The sequence below is a fragment of the Patagioenas fasciata genome, chromosome 4 (genome assembly GCF_037038585.1).
Source record: "Patagioenas fasciata isolate bPatFas1 chromosome 4, bPatFas1.hap1, whole genome shotgun sequence".
Classification (NCBI taxonomy): domain Eukaryota; kingdom Metazoa; phylum Chordata; class Aves; order Columbiformes; family Columbidae; genus Patagioenas; species Patagioenas fasciata.
The window spans coordinates 9,400,254-9,415,921 of record NC_092523.1 but is presented as its reverse complement, the minus strand read 5'-3'; the positions used below and the strand labels follow the sequence as shown (position 1 = coordinate 9,415,921).

Sequence of the window (15,668 nt, the reverse complement as noted above, 5' to 3'; positions counted from 1 at the left end):
TTCATCTACAGACCTAAGCTCTTTCTTTTAACGGTAATAAATCAAAATTATACAGTGTTTAGGATTTCAGTCGGGGAGATTATGTCAGAATTAGAACATTCCTGACTGAAGGCCATATAAATCAATCCTTCAGCTCTTCCATTTTCAGTTTCATTGTAATGAACAGTACTCTGCTTGCAGTGAGAAAGCTTATGGTGCTGGAATACTGATCAGATGATATTGCATTCAGAGTTCATTTTCTGCTATTGGATGAAATCTGCAATGCGATATATGACATATGCAAGGGTTTGGGTTGAAAAGCCTTGAAATTGTCAAATTATAACATTCTAGGGACGAAGTTGGTTTGCAAAATCATTGAATCATCTTTATTGCAGAAAGAATTTTAATGAACAAAGTAAAAAAAAAAGGTCTTGTAGTAGAAATGCGAAAGAAAAACATATCACTCTTTCAAAGCTGTCATATTAAACAAGTTAATGGTATATTGTTGTGCATTTTTAACACTGGGGTGTAATTTTTACCTGAGTAGTAATGCCTAACAATTAACATCACTTTTCATACTTAAAATACTTGACAGGTGATGTTGCTCATAATAATATAACGTAGCTAAGGAGCCATTTTAATTGCTTGTGAAATTGTAACACTGAGAAATAGGAAGCTTGGAACTGGGATCAGACTGACGGGATTTGGTGTACGCTGCTGATCATTCAGGTGTTTGCCTAAATTCCTGCATCATTCAAACATACAATCTATAAATACTTACTAATGCATATATGGAACCTGTGCTCACATGACAGTATAAAGCAAATATTACTCTTTGAACACACTCCTACTCACTTTACCCTGGGGAAATAACTAAAGCATGCGTATTTCTTTATGTTTTGACTATACACAGCCCTCCACTGACATGCCGATATACCAGGGCCTGTATATTCCAGCCTGTTGCTTGCCCCCTTTCCTTCCCATGACTCTGCTCTTCCCACCATCTTCCCCTGGGTCAAACACCCTTGGTCACCACTCAACCCCAGTTTGCCTGTGGCCTCCTCCAGTTTCGGTGGAGGCCGTGGGCAGGAAGAGGAGGAGCTCTCCAGGGTTCTGCTCAACCTGAGGCACAAGGATTTGGGGAGAAACACCCCAAATCTGCCCTTCCACCCAGCCTACTTGAATCAACTCACAGAAAGGAGGACATGCCCAGCAGCTGTACAGGGCAAGTCATGCTTCAAACTTGTAAACGCTCTCCATTGCAACCTTAAAGTTGGAAAGAGGAATTCTGGCAGCTCCCCATCTACTTGCCTGCATCGTGAGGAGTGCCCTGAGTGTGGAGCTTGCAGTCCTCCACATCATGTTTCTGGAAGGATAGTAGAGCAATGGAGGAGACGGTTGAGGAGGAGGTGGGCCAAGTTTCAGCAGCAACAGTGAAGTTGTGAGCTCACCAGAAGTGGGCCTGCAGCTGATGGATTTGGTTTCTGAGGGTGATCTCATGCTGCTGCGAACTGCAGGGTAGTCCTGAAGCAAGGTGGAGTGTAGTTTTTAAACAAAATTTTTAACAGGAATATTCAAGGAGGTAGCTTAAACATTATCTCTCTGTTTGTACTGGAAATCCAACAGCATCACCTTTTTATCAGCAGCTTCAGCTGAGACACTTGAAAGACTCAGCCTCTCCATGCTACCTGATGGATTGACCTTGACTCGGGCTGCACAGTTGGGGAAAACATGTGCACTGAGCCTGCTGTTCTGGAGCGTAAGCACTGAGGGATGACAAGCCTAAGGCAAAGCACAAGGAGCACAAAGACCAGTGATGATAACCATGTGAAAAATAGGAGAACCAGAAGGAATGGGGGGAGAGGTAAAGGGGCACAGTAAGTAGCACACCGGAATATTATGCAGCTCTTCAGGAAACAATCACAGATGTTAAGCAGAACATTAGGGAGGAACAAATCTCTCCAAACCATAATATCAGACCTGGCCAACTACAGCGTGGATGCGAGCGTGGGTACACCTGCGTGGGCTGTGCGTGCCTCTGCAGCGCGGAGCCCTGCAGATGGGTTTGCCACAAGTGCACATGCACGTGAGCCAGGACACAGCAATACACAGGTAACCTTGGTGACAGAGGCAGGACTGAAACACGCAGATTCACAGCTCCCAGCTCTGCGCACAGACCTCTAGACTACCTTCTGTGTTTATCAGCAGCCATGAAATAAAACAGTCGCTGCTGCAGGCGGAGTGGACTAATGGCAGGAACACTCCATGTTTGCCCTGTTTCTCATACTCTTTCCCAAAGTGCTCGTTTCTATGACCAGAAATTGCATAAAGGGACTCACAGGCTTTTGGTTTAGCCCAATGCAGTTGTTCTAGTTTCCATAGTGCCAAATGAAGCCCTCATCCAACCTAAATAAAGAAAAGGATGTGGCACTATTTCTTTGTGTCTAAGTGTCTTAACAAATTCTAGAACAAATATACTTGATTTGGAAGCAAAAGAACATTTTCCTACTGTCAGCTCTACAAGCTGGTCTTGAAAGCCAGTCGTCTCCAGATTCTATTTTTCCCTGTACATCAATGCGAGTAAAGCTCTGGAGACAAAAATCAGTACATTTCTTCTGAGGTACCTTCTCCCTGCCTTCGCATTCTGCCTCCATGCTGTCTGCAATTCTTACCTTCCGCAGGTTTATGGAATGTCTCAGCTGAATAAAAATATGTTGTTACTGGTATAGGAGAAGGATTGGAATTCATTTCATCTTTATTACAGTGAAATTAAATTAGTTATGTTGACATCTCAGTTATAAAGGGAGCAAAAGCTACAGTATTTTTTACCCACAAAAGTAAAATGACTCTGTTTATAATCCTGATATGGTATAGAGCAAAATTATTTTTGTATTATGCTGTTTCACAAAATAATGTAAATATATGGATTGCATAGGTGTTAGTAGGAGAAGAATTTGCTCAGAACAAATAATCCACGATCTTACTTTGTTTCAGTTAAATTCCAGTTAATCTTAATTTCATTCATTCTCCTTGTGATACTTAAATTTGCCATAATAAAGACTCTGTTGGGATTCTAATTAGTGTCTTTTGAGGAACAGCATTACCACAGTGAATTGAGAAAAATGCCAGTGGCTCAAGGAACCAGGAAAATACTTGGACTGGAGCAAAATTTCGTTACTGTTGATTTATTTAGATAATTCAAAGTTTTAGACAGAAAGATAATAGATAATCTTTATAATGTTGCTTGTGTTAATAATAATTAATACAAAGCCTAGTATCACTCAAGAAATGTATTCTTATCAAAGCCTGACCTAAAAATGTCTTTCAACTAGATCTGTCATTTTTCATTTGGACAATATTGCCTTGTTCATCTTGTTTTTTGCAATGTGCTTAACCAGACAAAAAAGTCAGAGTAGTCAGAGAAAGGAAACACCTTTGAGATTCATCTGTCATATATTTCCATTAATCTCAACGGGGTAACAACAATAGTATCCAGCCCATATGCTCTGCAAAGGAGAGAAATGCAGTTCTATAGACAAAAGGCATGGTCTGGTTAAACCAATTTCTATAGCATCTTGTCTCAACATATTTGAGGGCACCATCTTTCTCAATTGATGTCAGCTATGCTCTGGGTATACTGTTTGGTAGTTAACTGTTGCTGTTAGAGAGCTAACTTTAGATATAACACAGCTGGCTTATATAGTTTGCTGTTAATATTTTTTGTAATGGAACAACAAACGCAAATCAAAAAAGCTACTAAGCAGAATGCAGATGATTTTCCACCCAAATAAATCAACTTTAAGGATAAGAAAATCCAACTGTAAATTTGACTGACTCCAGATAAAAAAAATCAATTACAAACCTCAGGAACCCATTTAAGGTTTCCAAGATTTTTAAGTTTCCGGTGAACTGGGGGTTTCACATGTGCCTCTGTGGAAACACCACTGATCTCTAGAATATTTCATTTAAAATTCATTCTTGGGCAGCTTCTTTACTTTCACTTCCTCTTACATCGAAGGCAAACAGAAAACCCTCAAACAGCCCAGGTCCTTACATAGCACAGGAATGGAGGAAGAGCAGACATGATGGTTAGAGAGTATCAAGAAAACACTGAATGTATTTGAGGGAAAGACCAGGGAGCAAGAAGAAGAAATCATCCTGAAGAAAGAAGACCATGGGAAACAAGTGCAAGGCAAAATTTTTAATGCACACGTCCTTGTGGCTTTCATGGGTAATTACCCACTAGAGGGAGATAGACTGTAACTTGCTGGGAGGTGGATTATGGCAGAAGTTGGACTTCACAAAAGTCCAAAGAGGAAACGCTATGGTAAGAAAGCCAGAAAAGATGGGAGTTCCCTACCCTGGCAGAGTTTTGTGCTGCAAAGTTCTGTGCACTTACCAGCTAGGCTGAAATCTTTTCCGTTTCTGACCTGGCTTTCGTTACACTTGTCTCCAAAAAATCCCCAACTCTATTGACCTGTTTGTTCTTTTGTTGGTGACAGCAACACCCAGAGTTGTAAGGATGGCAGAAACAGTGTTGTGCTTGTCCAGAACCAACCAAACTGCCATAGCCACCATGCACACTTTAGGCCAAGCACCTTGACCCACCAACAGTGACCCTTCAGTCCACCTCTGACATCTCCTTGGTTCCAACTTAGGACTCACATCCTATGGTTTTCATTAGCTGCCCATGGGTAATTATTTATGGTCTCTCATTCTCAGCTCTATTTGCAGAACGGAGAAGGCTTTTAAAATTCAAAGCAGGTTCAGGCATGTCCTCTCCTGTGGGGAAACCAACACGGGAAGTAGTGATGGATGCTTAGGGAAAGGAGCTCTTACCCACTTGTGTCGCTCCCGCTTCTGAAAATCAGTAGTTTAGGGACTTGCTAACTTCCAAACCAAATATTGCATCTAGATGAGCATGCATCAGACTTCAGTAGGCCTAGCGCCTTTGAATTTGTCTATTTTCTTTTTGAACCTATTTATTTATATTTTGGGGTTTTAGAATAATAAAATAGAATCATAGAATCATTTTGGTTGGAAGAGACCATTAAGATCATTGAGTTCAACCATAACCTAACTCTGGCACTAAACCATGTCCCTGAGAGCCTCATTTATACATCTTTTAAGCCCCTCCAGGGATGGTGACTCCACCACTTCCCTGGGCAGTCCGCTCCAGTGCTTCACAACCCTTTCCATCAATAAATGTTTCCTAATATCCCATCTGAACCTTCTCTGGTGCAACTTGAGGCCATTTAGCGCAACTTAAGGCCATTTGGCACAATTTGAGGGCATTAGAACATCCCGTGGCAACAAGTTCATATGAAATCATATTTCCTTCTGTTCTTTTTTAAAGCCTGCTCCCTGATAAACTGATTGAATTAATATGGTATTATGAGCAGGGATAACAACCATTTTCTATTCACTTTCCTCCCACCTTCATTATTTTCCAGACCTTTATGTATCCCATTCCTGTCGCAGCACAGAATGCAGGCCCCAGCCTGGCTCCTGTTTACACTGGGATTTTTGAATGATATGAGGGCTTTTCAGAGTCAAGCTATTAGCAGTGACAGCAGTCTCCTCTTAACTCCAGCCTTGCCTCTCTGCATAAGAACTGTTGGATAAATAAGTACATAATGCAAACTCGGAGAAGATGCATAATTATTTCCACACAGGAAGTTTGCAGTTGATAGTTCGGTGTCACAGATAGAAATGACTAGTCTAACGTGCTGTGAACTCTACCAAGTCAGAGCCAAAGCAATTATCTAGTGCCTGTGAATCCTCAGGGTCAACTATAATCTCTGCTACCACGCTTAATGCCAGAAAAGTTTGCTAGCAAACACCGGCCATCAAAAACACTTCTTCCTCCCAAATCCGTGTGACTAGTTTCCAAAATGGCCTGCAGTTATATCCTGCTCACCTTCAAATCCCCCAAAATAGTACAGGGGTCCTGGGCACTACTGATTCAACAACCCTCTTTTAAGGATTATGAATACCATGGCATGGCTCCGATATGACCCTTAACACAAACCAGGTTAAGGTAAATATAAAATTGTGTATTTGCAATAATCCAAATATAAGCAACATATTTGCATTGCATATCCAAAGCAATACACAGAAATGAAAATAAATGCAGCGCACAGATCATTTGTGGGCCTGGCAGAGCAGCTGGCTGTGCTCTGTAAGAAAACCAGGCACAGGTGCTGGGACTGAGCCCAGGGCCCTGGCTCCCAGCTGGCACGATGAAATACGCTTCCCGCGCCCCGACAGCTCGGTGGCTGCTCCTCCGGACAAGAGGCCTCGCAAAAGGGAGGAGGTTGTTGCTTCGGCATGGCAGGAAAGCACCGCTGGCTGAGCCAAAGGGGAATGGAGTCTTTTTGTTGATATCTGTTGGGTGTGTTTCCTCTTGCAGCTGTTGGATTAGTGATTAAAAAAGAAAATGATCGATATATTGTCGTATTGGAATGAGTATGGGGCTTGCCACTCTGACTGATGAGCAGTGTGGATGGCTTCTACCTGTTGCTCAGATTAGTCCCAGCGAGTTCCTCTTGCTCTATCCAGCAAATAAACTGCTGGATATTTGCAGCCCCCAGCTAAGGCTTCAGTTCATACACAAGGTTCCCTCTCGAAGTTGCATTCAGAGGAGAGCGCCTGGTCTGCAGGACTTCACTTCCCCTGGATACTGATCAAATCCAATGGTAAAACTGTTTTATGTCAACTTTGTATTTTCTTATATGCACATATAACTTGCTAGCTACACTTTGCACACTTGTGTAACCAGGATTAAAGCATGTAATGCATTACTGAGAAAATAACTAATTGCTTTAAGGTAACAGGACATTTGGGGCTGAATGCCTCCTAAGTCTGTCTCTAGGGGATAGTATAATAGTAATAAAGCGAACAGAGGCCTAAGGCAGGCAGGAGAGAGGTTGCTGATTACATGGGAAAGTCCAGACAAAGCGTCTTCTGTCTCTGATGCCTGAAATTCAGCTGCATAAGAAAAAGGCAGGATACTGGCAAAGCACCACTGGGATGTACTTGTGCCGATGGCTCTTTGTGATTTTTCTATAGCTTCACATCACATTTTACTTGGTATTTCCACTCAAGTTTCTGATATACCTACAAATAGGTGCAAATGGAGTGGTGTCAGTAGAGTTGCCGCTTTACTTGCCTTGGAGGCTGCCATTCTTTCTGTGTCGCAAGGATAAAAATGTTAATTTTTAGCGCTTTCCAACACCTTTATGATAGTATCTGGCAAGCACCAGGATTAGATTTTACAAATACATAACTGCACTTGTTCCTTTACCATTCTGTGAATGTTACTGATAGCAACGGGACACGGCATGCATATGCATGTGTAGGATTGGGGCCCAACAGCTTAGGTCCTGCTGAGGTCAGGGCACAGACATCCAGACAAACAGTGATTTAGAAAATTTACAGTATAGAGGACGGTTGTAGAAAGGGAAAGCGCACTGACCATTCCAAAGGAACCAATTCCTTTTTAAAATCTCTTAATCTGCTTTTCATTATCTCTGTGGGGAGGCCTCTTGAGAAAAGCAGCTCTTTGACTTGAATAAAGGAGGGGCTGTGGGCTTGCACGCCGGAATGGGGAGGTCAGTGCACAGCAGCACGGGAGACGGGAGCGTGAGTCAGGTCAAGGAGAACAGGATAAAAAAGTGTGAGATCTGTGTTACAGGCTTGGTCTGGATTACATAAGGTAGAAAGTTTAAATCTGAAAGGTAAACAAGAGAGAGCGATTCAAAGGTTGGAAAGACATATTCGGGTAGGGTCATTCAGGCTGATTGTTAGGGAAAAATATGAGCCAGGACTGATATCATCAGCAAAACCAGCAAGAAAGAGGTAACAACAGCAGAGGCCCATGAGGGTTAAGTTCTGCACAGGAATTTTAAGCGTCAGGCTTCAGCAAATCAACATATCCATCTTCAACATCTTTCTTCTCTGTTCTTTTAACAGAAATACTTGTTTTTGCTTCCTTCCTCAGAGGCAGACAAAGCCCGAATATGCCTGGGGGGCAACGGGAGGACAGCATTTTGCCTGCTACCATACAGCTGTGTGCACGTGCTGGCTGTAATCCTGTCCCCTCTTAACCAGGGCTCACGGCAAGCGGACTCAGCCTTGCCAAATTGCTACAGAAAATAATGTTATTGCCACTAAAATGGCCCTTGGAAGTAGCCATTCTCCTAAAATGGTGTGCTGACCCTTGGCTGTTGCTTCAACGGGCACAAACCGAAAAGCAACCGTGGTTTGCAGGGGCCTCCTATTTTTCCAGCCCTTCTATAATACCGGCTGACCTCAGCAGGAATTTGGAGGGATATAAGGAGTGCAGGATCAGGGCTACAAAATCCGGGATGGGGTGAGCGGAGGGCTTCCCTGGTCGCATGCGCTTCTTGATGGGTTTATAAAATCGGCAGTGGCAGATTTAGGGCTTTTATTGACAGCAACACAACATTTGGTGTTTTCTTAGAGACCTAACTCTGAGAGGCAGATGATGGCGTAAGATTGTTGGCTTTCTGTGTTTCTAATTGCAGACAGGAACTTGCGAACCTTACAGACTCAAAAAAACTCTGGAGGCAACGAATAACTCTAAATACGTATTTTTAAAGCCTCTCATTCATAAAATCAGCGATGCTTTTAGAGGCAGAACAGGTTATCTTAAACACAGCACTGTTGATTTTGCGGCAAAACCTCAGACCTTCTCATATCAGCTGGAACTAACAGGTGCATTTTTAACACTGGAGACTCCTTTTGTCTTTTTCTTCCCCTTCAGATTTCTCAACGTCTAAATCAATTTACTCAATATAGCGACATTTTGCCCTTTTCGCTATGTGTGCAGCCTGCACACTGCCTGCCCCCCTCCTCTGCTGGATCCTGCCTTGGCCAGAACCTTCTCGCTTTTTCCCCCTGTCCTCCTCCAGCCCTGTTGACATCAGTGCCCCAAAACTCCGCTGTGGGCGATGATTATGCATCTTTTCCGCCTGTTTGTTTCACGTAAGCTCCATCTGCTGGTTAAAACTAGAATCTGTGTGATTTTTCACAATGAACTGCAAATGCTACTTTTTCCTCAATTTGAAAAGATTTTCAAAATTATCTGTTTGTACTCTCCCAGCTGTGTTCTCCTTGTCTGCCTGCATGTCAAATTCAATTAATAACAACCTAATACGTTATTTTGTATTGCTAATTTGGGTCAAGCCTATGCAATCTTTTAAAATACCACTCTTTGACTAGAATCTGAGCAGGTAATTATCCTTGGCTGTGGAATGACTGTTTACAGCACGTTATTACTGTCATGGAAATCTCTGAGTAGCTTTTCAGCGCATTGTTGGAAAAGGCACCCAAGGCAGATTGTTTCTGTGCTGTTGTTAATGTGAAGCCGCTGCCGCTTGGTTTTGGCACATTATAGACAGGCGTGAACTTGTGACCTGGACGTACATACAGAACAAGTCTGTAATCCTGCGACCACTCAAACTTTTACCTTCGGGCTCTGACATTTGCAGAGCAACAGGCTTCAGTATCCCAAGAGTCTCTCCTAAAAATCTGTGATGAGGAATGGGAGTATTTTTTTAAAGAACTACTAATAATCCATCAGATTTCTCCCTTGAGTGGAAACTTAATGCAACTCGCTACACAGTAATGTCCTTTTTTTTTTTTATCCTTTCTTTAGGTTTACGCTGAACAATGGTGAATAAAGATGAGGTTAATCCCGTATTGTTAAACCTATTCAACGAGACAACCTGCAGATTGCCATGGAAACAGATTTGATAGACTAAAAGCATAATCCTACTTTTAAATACTGTATGTGGACCTGTAGCACTACGTAGCTTATAGAGTCACACCATGTACACAGAGGTGATGCTGCAGCAGAGAAACGGCAAACCTGTCTCCTTAAACAATTATGCTCCCACCTCCTCCTGCTTACAGACTGGAGCATCAAGCATCTCGCCTCCGTCCCCTCCACCCACCAAATTTTACCTCCCCAGCTCCTTGCTGCCTCCGCTGCCACCTTGGCTTGTCATCCGTGTGTCCAGAGGAATGGGGGCCATGCCTGTGTACCAACGCAGTGGCTCTGGCAGGAGTGTCACCCATTTGGAATTGCCACATGGGCACTTTCACAAGCCACAGGGCAACTGACCACGTGCCTGAAGCCGGTAATGGGGCTCCTGTTACCCATTCTCCAAAAAAACAACAGGATCTAGGAAGGGCTTCTTGGGACACGTCCTCAGGGGAAGGGGTGACAACTGTGGTGTCCCTTCCAGCTGCACAGGTATTTTTGGCAGGCCACAGAGGAATCCTGCTCCCTATATATATCTGCCTACCACCTACCAGGGCTCATTAGACAGTGAAGAGGAAAGGAATAAGGGACAAGAACAGACGAGAATTTAATCTAACTATTTATTATATGAAATCTGTGGCGCTGTGAAGTAGAGATTTTCTGAAAGAGAATACTACATGTATAGCTAGTTACCTTACAGGTTTGCTCCCTATTCATACTGACATTTGCACTCTGATTTCTAGGCAGATTTCTAAAGTTCCTCAATGAGAACGATCAGTTCCTCTGCTCCTTTTTCATGTCTATGCAAGTAATGCACAGACATCGGCATATCCTGTGCTTTTGTAGGTCTTATGCACATACCTCTTTTAGACAAGTAAAATGTTTTTTTCATATCATCGGGCTGTGCTCAAATATCAGGAAAACACGTTTCAATATTCCCACAGATTATAAGAGACATCACAATTTCCTGTTATTTAGACTTTGTTTTATAATTGTTTATACAAATCTCACCTTGCTTTTGCTTCTATTTAACACACAGGGGGAAAAAAAAATGTTTCATACTAAATAATAATCCTAATTTTGTTTAAATATTACATTTATTTTAATAATTCTCATCTCCTTCTTAAATCCGTCCAGAAAGAAGGGTTTGGATTTCTTCCTTGTAGTCTCTCACCCTGTTTCTACTAGAAACACAGGATTTTCAACAAGATGGCTGACAACTTTTCCAAACAACATGGTTGCTTTAAGAATCGGTCTAAAATGGCCGTAGCAGCTTGAGGTTTAAAATATAAACCCCAAGTAACGATGTGTGTTGTGTTTACACTGGGGATGAGTGTTTTCTTTGTGAACCTGTAGACTGTTGGTCTGAAAAGACTTAAAGATGCTTTTTTTAAAAGCAAAAACTTGACCTGTGTGGAAGGCCGATGTATCACCTACAGCCATGAGGCCTCTTCATCCGGGAGCAATTTGTACTTGAAAATTGCTAATACTTCGTCTTTTCTTAAGTGTTATTTCACAATGCCTGGTAAATGCATAAAATCAATCAGTATTTCGAAACTGTATCCATTTCGGAAATTTTCACAGAGTGCATTATGGTTCCTTTTCATATATTAGTAGAAAAAAAACATGTAACTTCCAGGTATAAACAAATCTGGAACAAAAGACCATACAAACACATAACGGATTCAGCTCTGAAAAGGCTCATGCGTGTACATTGTCTGCCACCCTGAATACTAATGAATTTAATGAAACTATTGAAAGTCTGGTTACTTGTCTGCATAAACGTATCGAGACCTCTGTAATCATCTGTTTGCTGCCTGAAACCTCTCGTCAATAGTTTAATGACTTGAGAGCATATTATTCTTCTTGTATAGGCTTCATATAATGTTTCTACGTAATTAAGCAGCTTTGTTAGAGGAACTGCCATTAGTTGCCTCATTTCATTCGGTTTTGTTATCAGCCAAGCAGAAAGAAAAAAGAATAACAAGAAGGTTACAAACCCAGTCTAGTGAGAGAAATGTGTAGATTGGGAAGACGTTTTGTTGTTGTTTGTTTTTATTTTTTTTATGATTGCCATATTAACATAAAGCACTATTGTTAAGTTGCACATTTTAAATAATTCTAACCGTTTAAATGTGCTACATATTTAAACACTCATAAAGAGAACACAGCTGCCTAGAAATCTTGCAGTACATTTGAGAGCCTAACACTTTAAAAGTTGCTCTAATAATAAATACATAAATAATAATAACTATTAATAGTTGCTAAATTTAAACAACACTAGTGTTTCTGTAGCCAACACAGTCAAAAGATGTAAGAAAAGGGTGTCTTGATTTCCTTTTTTACACTGGGTCAACTGAATATTCTATCTTCACATATTCATTTGAATTAAAAATACAGAGTAGAAATCCAAATTTTTTCATGCTTAGGAGAAACCCTGGGATTTTCTTTGCATACATAAACGATCTTTCAAATATTACTAATTAAACTCCTGTATTTGCCAAGTCTCAAGCATGAAAAGATAACTGCAGCCACATTTGCTTTTTCCTGCATTTCAGATGCCATTTCAGTCCTATTTTGGGTCAAACCTGAAGCTTCTGCTGCCCTTTACATATAAAGTTAAATAGCATCTGTTTTCTTTAGGGCTTATGTGGGTGTACAGGTGAACAAATCCCTGGCATTGCAAATAACCTATGAAACACAGAAGGTCTGAAACCAGAGTATCTTTGTCACTTCAGAGCCCTGTCCTTGAGGCAGCCATCTTGTTGACAGGCTGTCAGCCATCTTGTTGAGAAGCAGTTCAACAGCTTTTCCCCTCATTTTCCACAACAAAGAATGCATCAACACCCAAACCTCACATACACAGGTTTTAAAATGTCACCATTTTCAGATTAAACGATAACTTCTGCAGTTTGATGCTGGTTATTCCCTGCATCTGTCTATACCATTAAAAACTCAGCAAAATTAATGGTACTATTCAATACTGTATGAAAAGAGTACTGAAATATTTGATAAAAGGTCCTAACGCTGGTCAGGAGTATACCGATATTTGAAGAATAACACACTACCTGTAGCCGAACTATTAACCAGCACTAGTGAAGCACATGTGTTGATTGACTAATTTATGTAGTATTTTATATCAAAAATATCTCTCCTACACAAGACAGGTAATTTCTTTTTTATCTGTCACATCCGAAGGTGCACAAGGAATGCACATGCATGCAGTGAAACAACTGCTGGTAACCAGTAATTAATTAACACTAGTGTAAACACCAGATTTTAGCCCCAAACGTGAGGGAACACGATTGCACACACGGTCTGGTGTGCTTAGGGCTGTGGTTACGTGCTCGTTGGCCACACCGCTGAGGACGATTCGTGATGAACTAGCGCCCTCCCCTCAGAGCACGGCCTGCCCGGCCTGCCTGACCTTCCCGGCGCACGGCCGCTCCCAATGTCCCCTCAGCTAAACAAGCCCCGCACGACCTCCCGCAGGTCACCCACCCTCTACTCCCCTCCACCGGCTGCCGGAGAAGATAAACGCTCAACGCGGTCCGCACTCTGAGGGGAGGACTACATCTCCCAGCATGCACCGCGCCACACTGCCTCGACTCCCCCCTCTAAGCTCCCCGGTGGCGTCACGCCGCGCCCCCCCGGACTACAGATCCCGGCATGCTGCGCGCCCCACGCCCGCAGGCGGCTTACCGTGCGCCCCCAGGACTACACTTCCCGGCGTGCCCCGCTCCGCGGGGGGGCGGCGCTATGCAAACGCGGCCGGCGGTCGCGTCTCGGCGCTGCTGGGCGTGTGGGGAGCGCCGCGCAGCGCGGGGCGCGGGCGGCGGGACATGAGCAGGCCGCGCGCCCGCCGCTAGCCCGCCGCCCAGCCGCGCGCCAGCGCCAAGATGGCGTCCATGCTGCTACAGACCTGCGGCCGGCGGGCCTGCCGCCTGCCCCGAGCGCTGCGCCGCCAGCCCCGCCTGGGTGAGGCTCCCCGCGGGCCGCCAAGCGGCTCCGGCGGCGGGGAGGGAAGCACAGCTGTGCCGCGGTCCGGCCCGGCCCGGCCCTGGGGTGCGGTGAGGCCGCGCTGCCCGCCCGGCCCGCGAGGCCTGTGCTGCCGGCGGCGCCGAAGGCCTGCGGGGGAGGGGGAAGGGAGGGCGGGCGGAGACGGCGACGACGACGTCTGGGGGCTCCCGGTGTGGGCGGAGAGGTCGTTGCCGGAGGGAAGGGCCGCAGCAGGGCCCTGGCTGAGTCCTCGCCGGCCCGTTCTCTGGGCACGGGGCTTCTCCCCGGCCACCCTCGGCCGCCTCCCGCCGCTCCTTGGCCTCTCCGCCGGGCCCTGGCTAGGGATGGACAGCTCGTCCCTTCGCTTTTTTTTCCCTGCCAGGGCGGTCTGAGGGGATGCTTTGACAAATGCATCTCTTAAATGCCAGCTGGCTGAGGAAGGAAAAACAGGCGTTTTTTATTGAACTGCAGGAGTGCGTTACTATGTTTCAGTCCTACCCGCCTTGTTCTCAGTATAGTTGGGTTGTAATGTTCTGTTGTCACTAGTTACACGCTTCGCGATAGTCTTTAAGAAACTTCATGAGGTTATTCTCTTAGTGTTAAAAGGAAACGTGAATTTACCTTTTTCCAAGTGGCTTTGAAAGCTTAGGAAAATAAAAAGGGAATGCAGTACGTGACGCTGTTTCCATTAATAATCAAGATAATTTGGCAGTTTAAATATCTTTGAGCGGTGGAATTTAATGACATGAAACAGCTGATAACTTGTGACGCATGTGAGGCTTGTGGTTGCTTTTTCTGTCCACAAGTTGGGATGGCAGGGGTTTAACGAGGAATAAGTGAAAGCTTAACAGGCAGCAGTTTGTCACTGTCATTGAGCCCTGACTTGTCACTGAGAACAGGGTCTCTGCATGTTCAGAGTCTGGCAAACCTGATCAACCATGTGGATTCTTGTTCATTTTGATAAACAAGCTGTCTTGTTGGTTACCAGTAATCACTCAAGTGTTGTAGCTTTTTCTAGTTGATGTTTTTTTAGCTACTGTTGTAAAGACATTTATTTAGGTCAAGGTTACACAGTGACCTGACCAAGAAGTTGGGGTGTCTTAGCCATCCAATTTGTTCAAAACAGGGAAGAAAACAAATCCTGTGTACCTTCAAATGAGATGGGAGCTTTCATTCTAGTGGCATAACATAAGAAGTGCCAATGATTGCTACATTTTTGCCTGTTATAAATCTCACCTCACATGAAAATTCTCATTTACTGAAATACTGCAATAGGTTCATATCATTTGCATTATGCTTATGATATAACCAATGCTTTTAATTGGAGTGTTAATCTATTATAAATACATTAGTCTACGGTGTAATTTTGTTGTATAGTGTTTTGCTTTACTTAGCTCATCTTCTTTGCTTTACGTGTAAGTAGTCTAAGATTAAGTTAAAGCTAAGTGCTTCTAAGAATCCTAAATGTTCTTCCTGTAAAGATCGAGCTGCTAAGTACTGCAAGCCTTTACTTCTATAGGGACTTACTTGATGTTAACTCTGTCCTTTTAAAAACTCCAAACATAGTACACATGTATTCCGCATTTAAAACTTTGTTTCTGGAATCTCATTGAATTTAAAAATAAAGTTTCTCATTATTTCCATGAGGAATATGTTAACATATGGTTTATCTGACACTACTGCTTTTCATACTTCCAAACCATTGTTCATTCCAAACCAATGTTCATTCCTAAATGAACATTGTTGGGTATGGTGAGCTACATTTACCTTGTTCAGATGCTTCTGGATGTCTGTGTTATCCTAGAAGTACGGAGTATGGACTTGCTTGTTTCTGAAGAAATAATATATTTTATTTCGGGGCTCTCAGGTACATAGTTAGAACAGACACTGCAAAGCATAA

The 15,668-nt window shown here is 43.3% G+C and overlaps 2 protein-coding genes across 5 annotated transcripts in view; one reads left to right on the top strand and one right to left on the bottom strand.

Moving 5' to 3' along the window:
* NSD2 (nuclear receptor binding SET domain protein 2) overlaps nt 1-13,600 on the bottom strand; it is a 103,746-nt gene extending 90,146 nt beyond the window's left edge. The window contains exon 1 of the mRNA XM_065836148.2: nt 13,472-13,600. The gene's annotated coding sequence lies outside the window, so the exon portion shown is untranslated. The remainder of the gene's footprint in view (nt 1-13,471) is intronic.
* Nucleotides 13,601-13,609: 9 nt separating this feature from the next.
* The window catches only part of LETM1 (leucine zipper and EF-hand containing transmembrane protein 1), a 29,071-nt gene continuing 27,012 nt past the window's right edge, over nt 13,610-15,668 (top strand). For all 4 annotated transcript variants that reach the window (XM_065836153.2, XM_065836150.2, XM_065836152.2 and 1 more), the window contains exon 1: nt 13,610-13,747. In XM_065836153.2, coding sequence (XP_065692225.1) covers nt 13,669-13,747 — 79 coding nt within the window. In that variant the 5' untranslated portion in view covers nt 13,610-13,668. The remainder of the gene's footprint in view (nt 13,748-15,668) is intronic.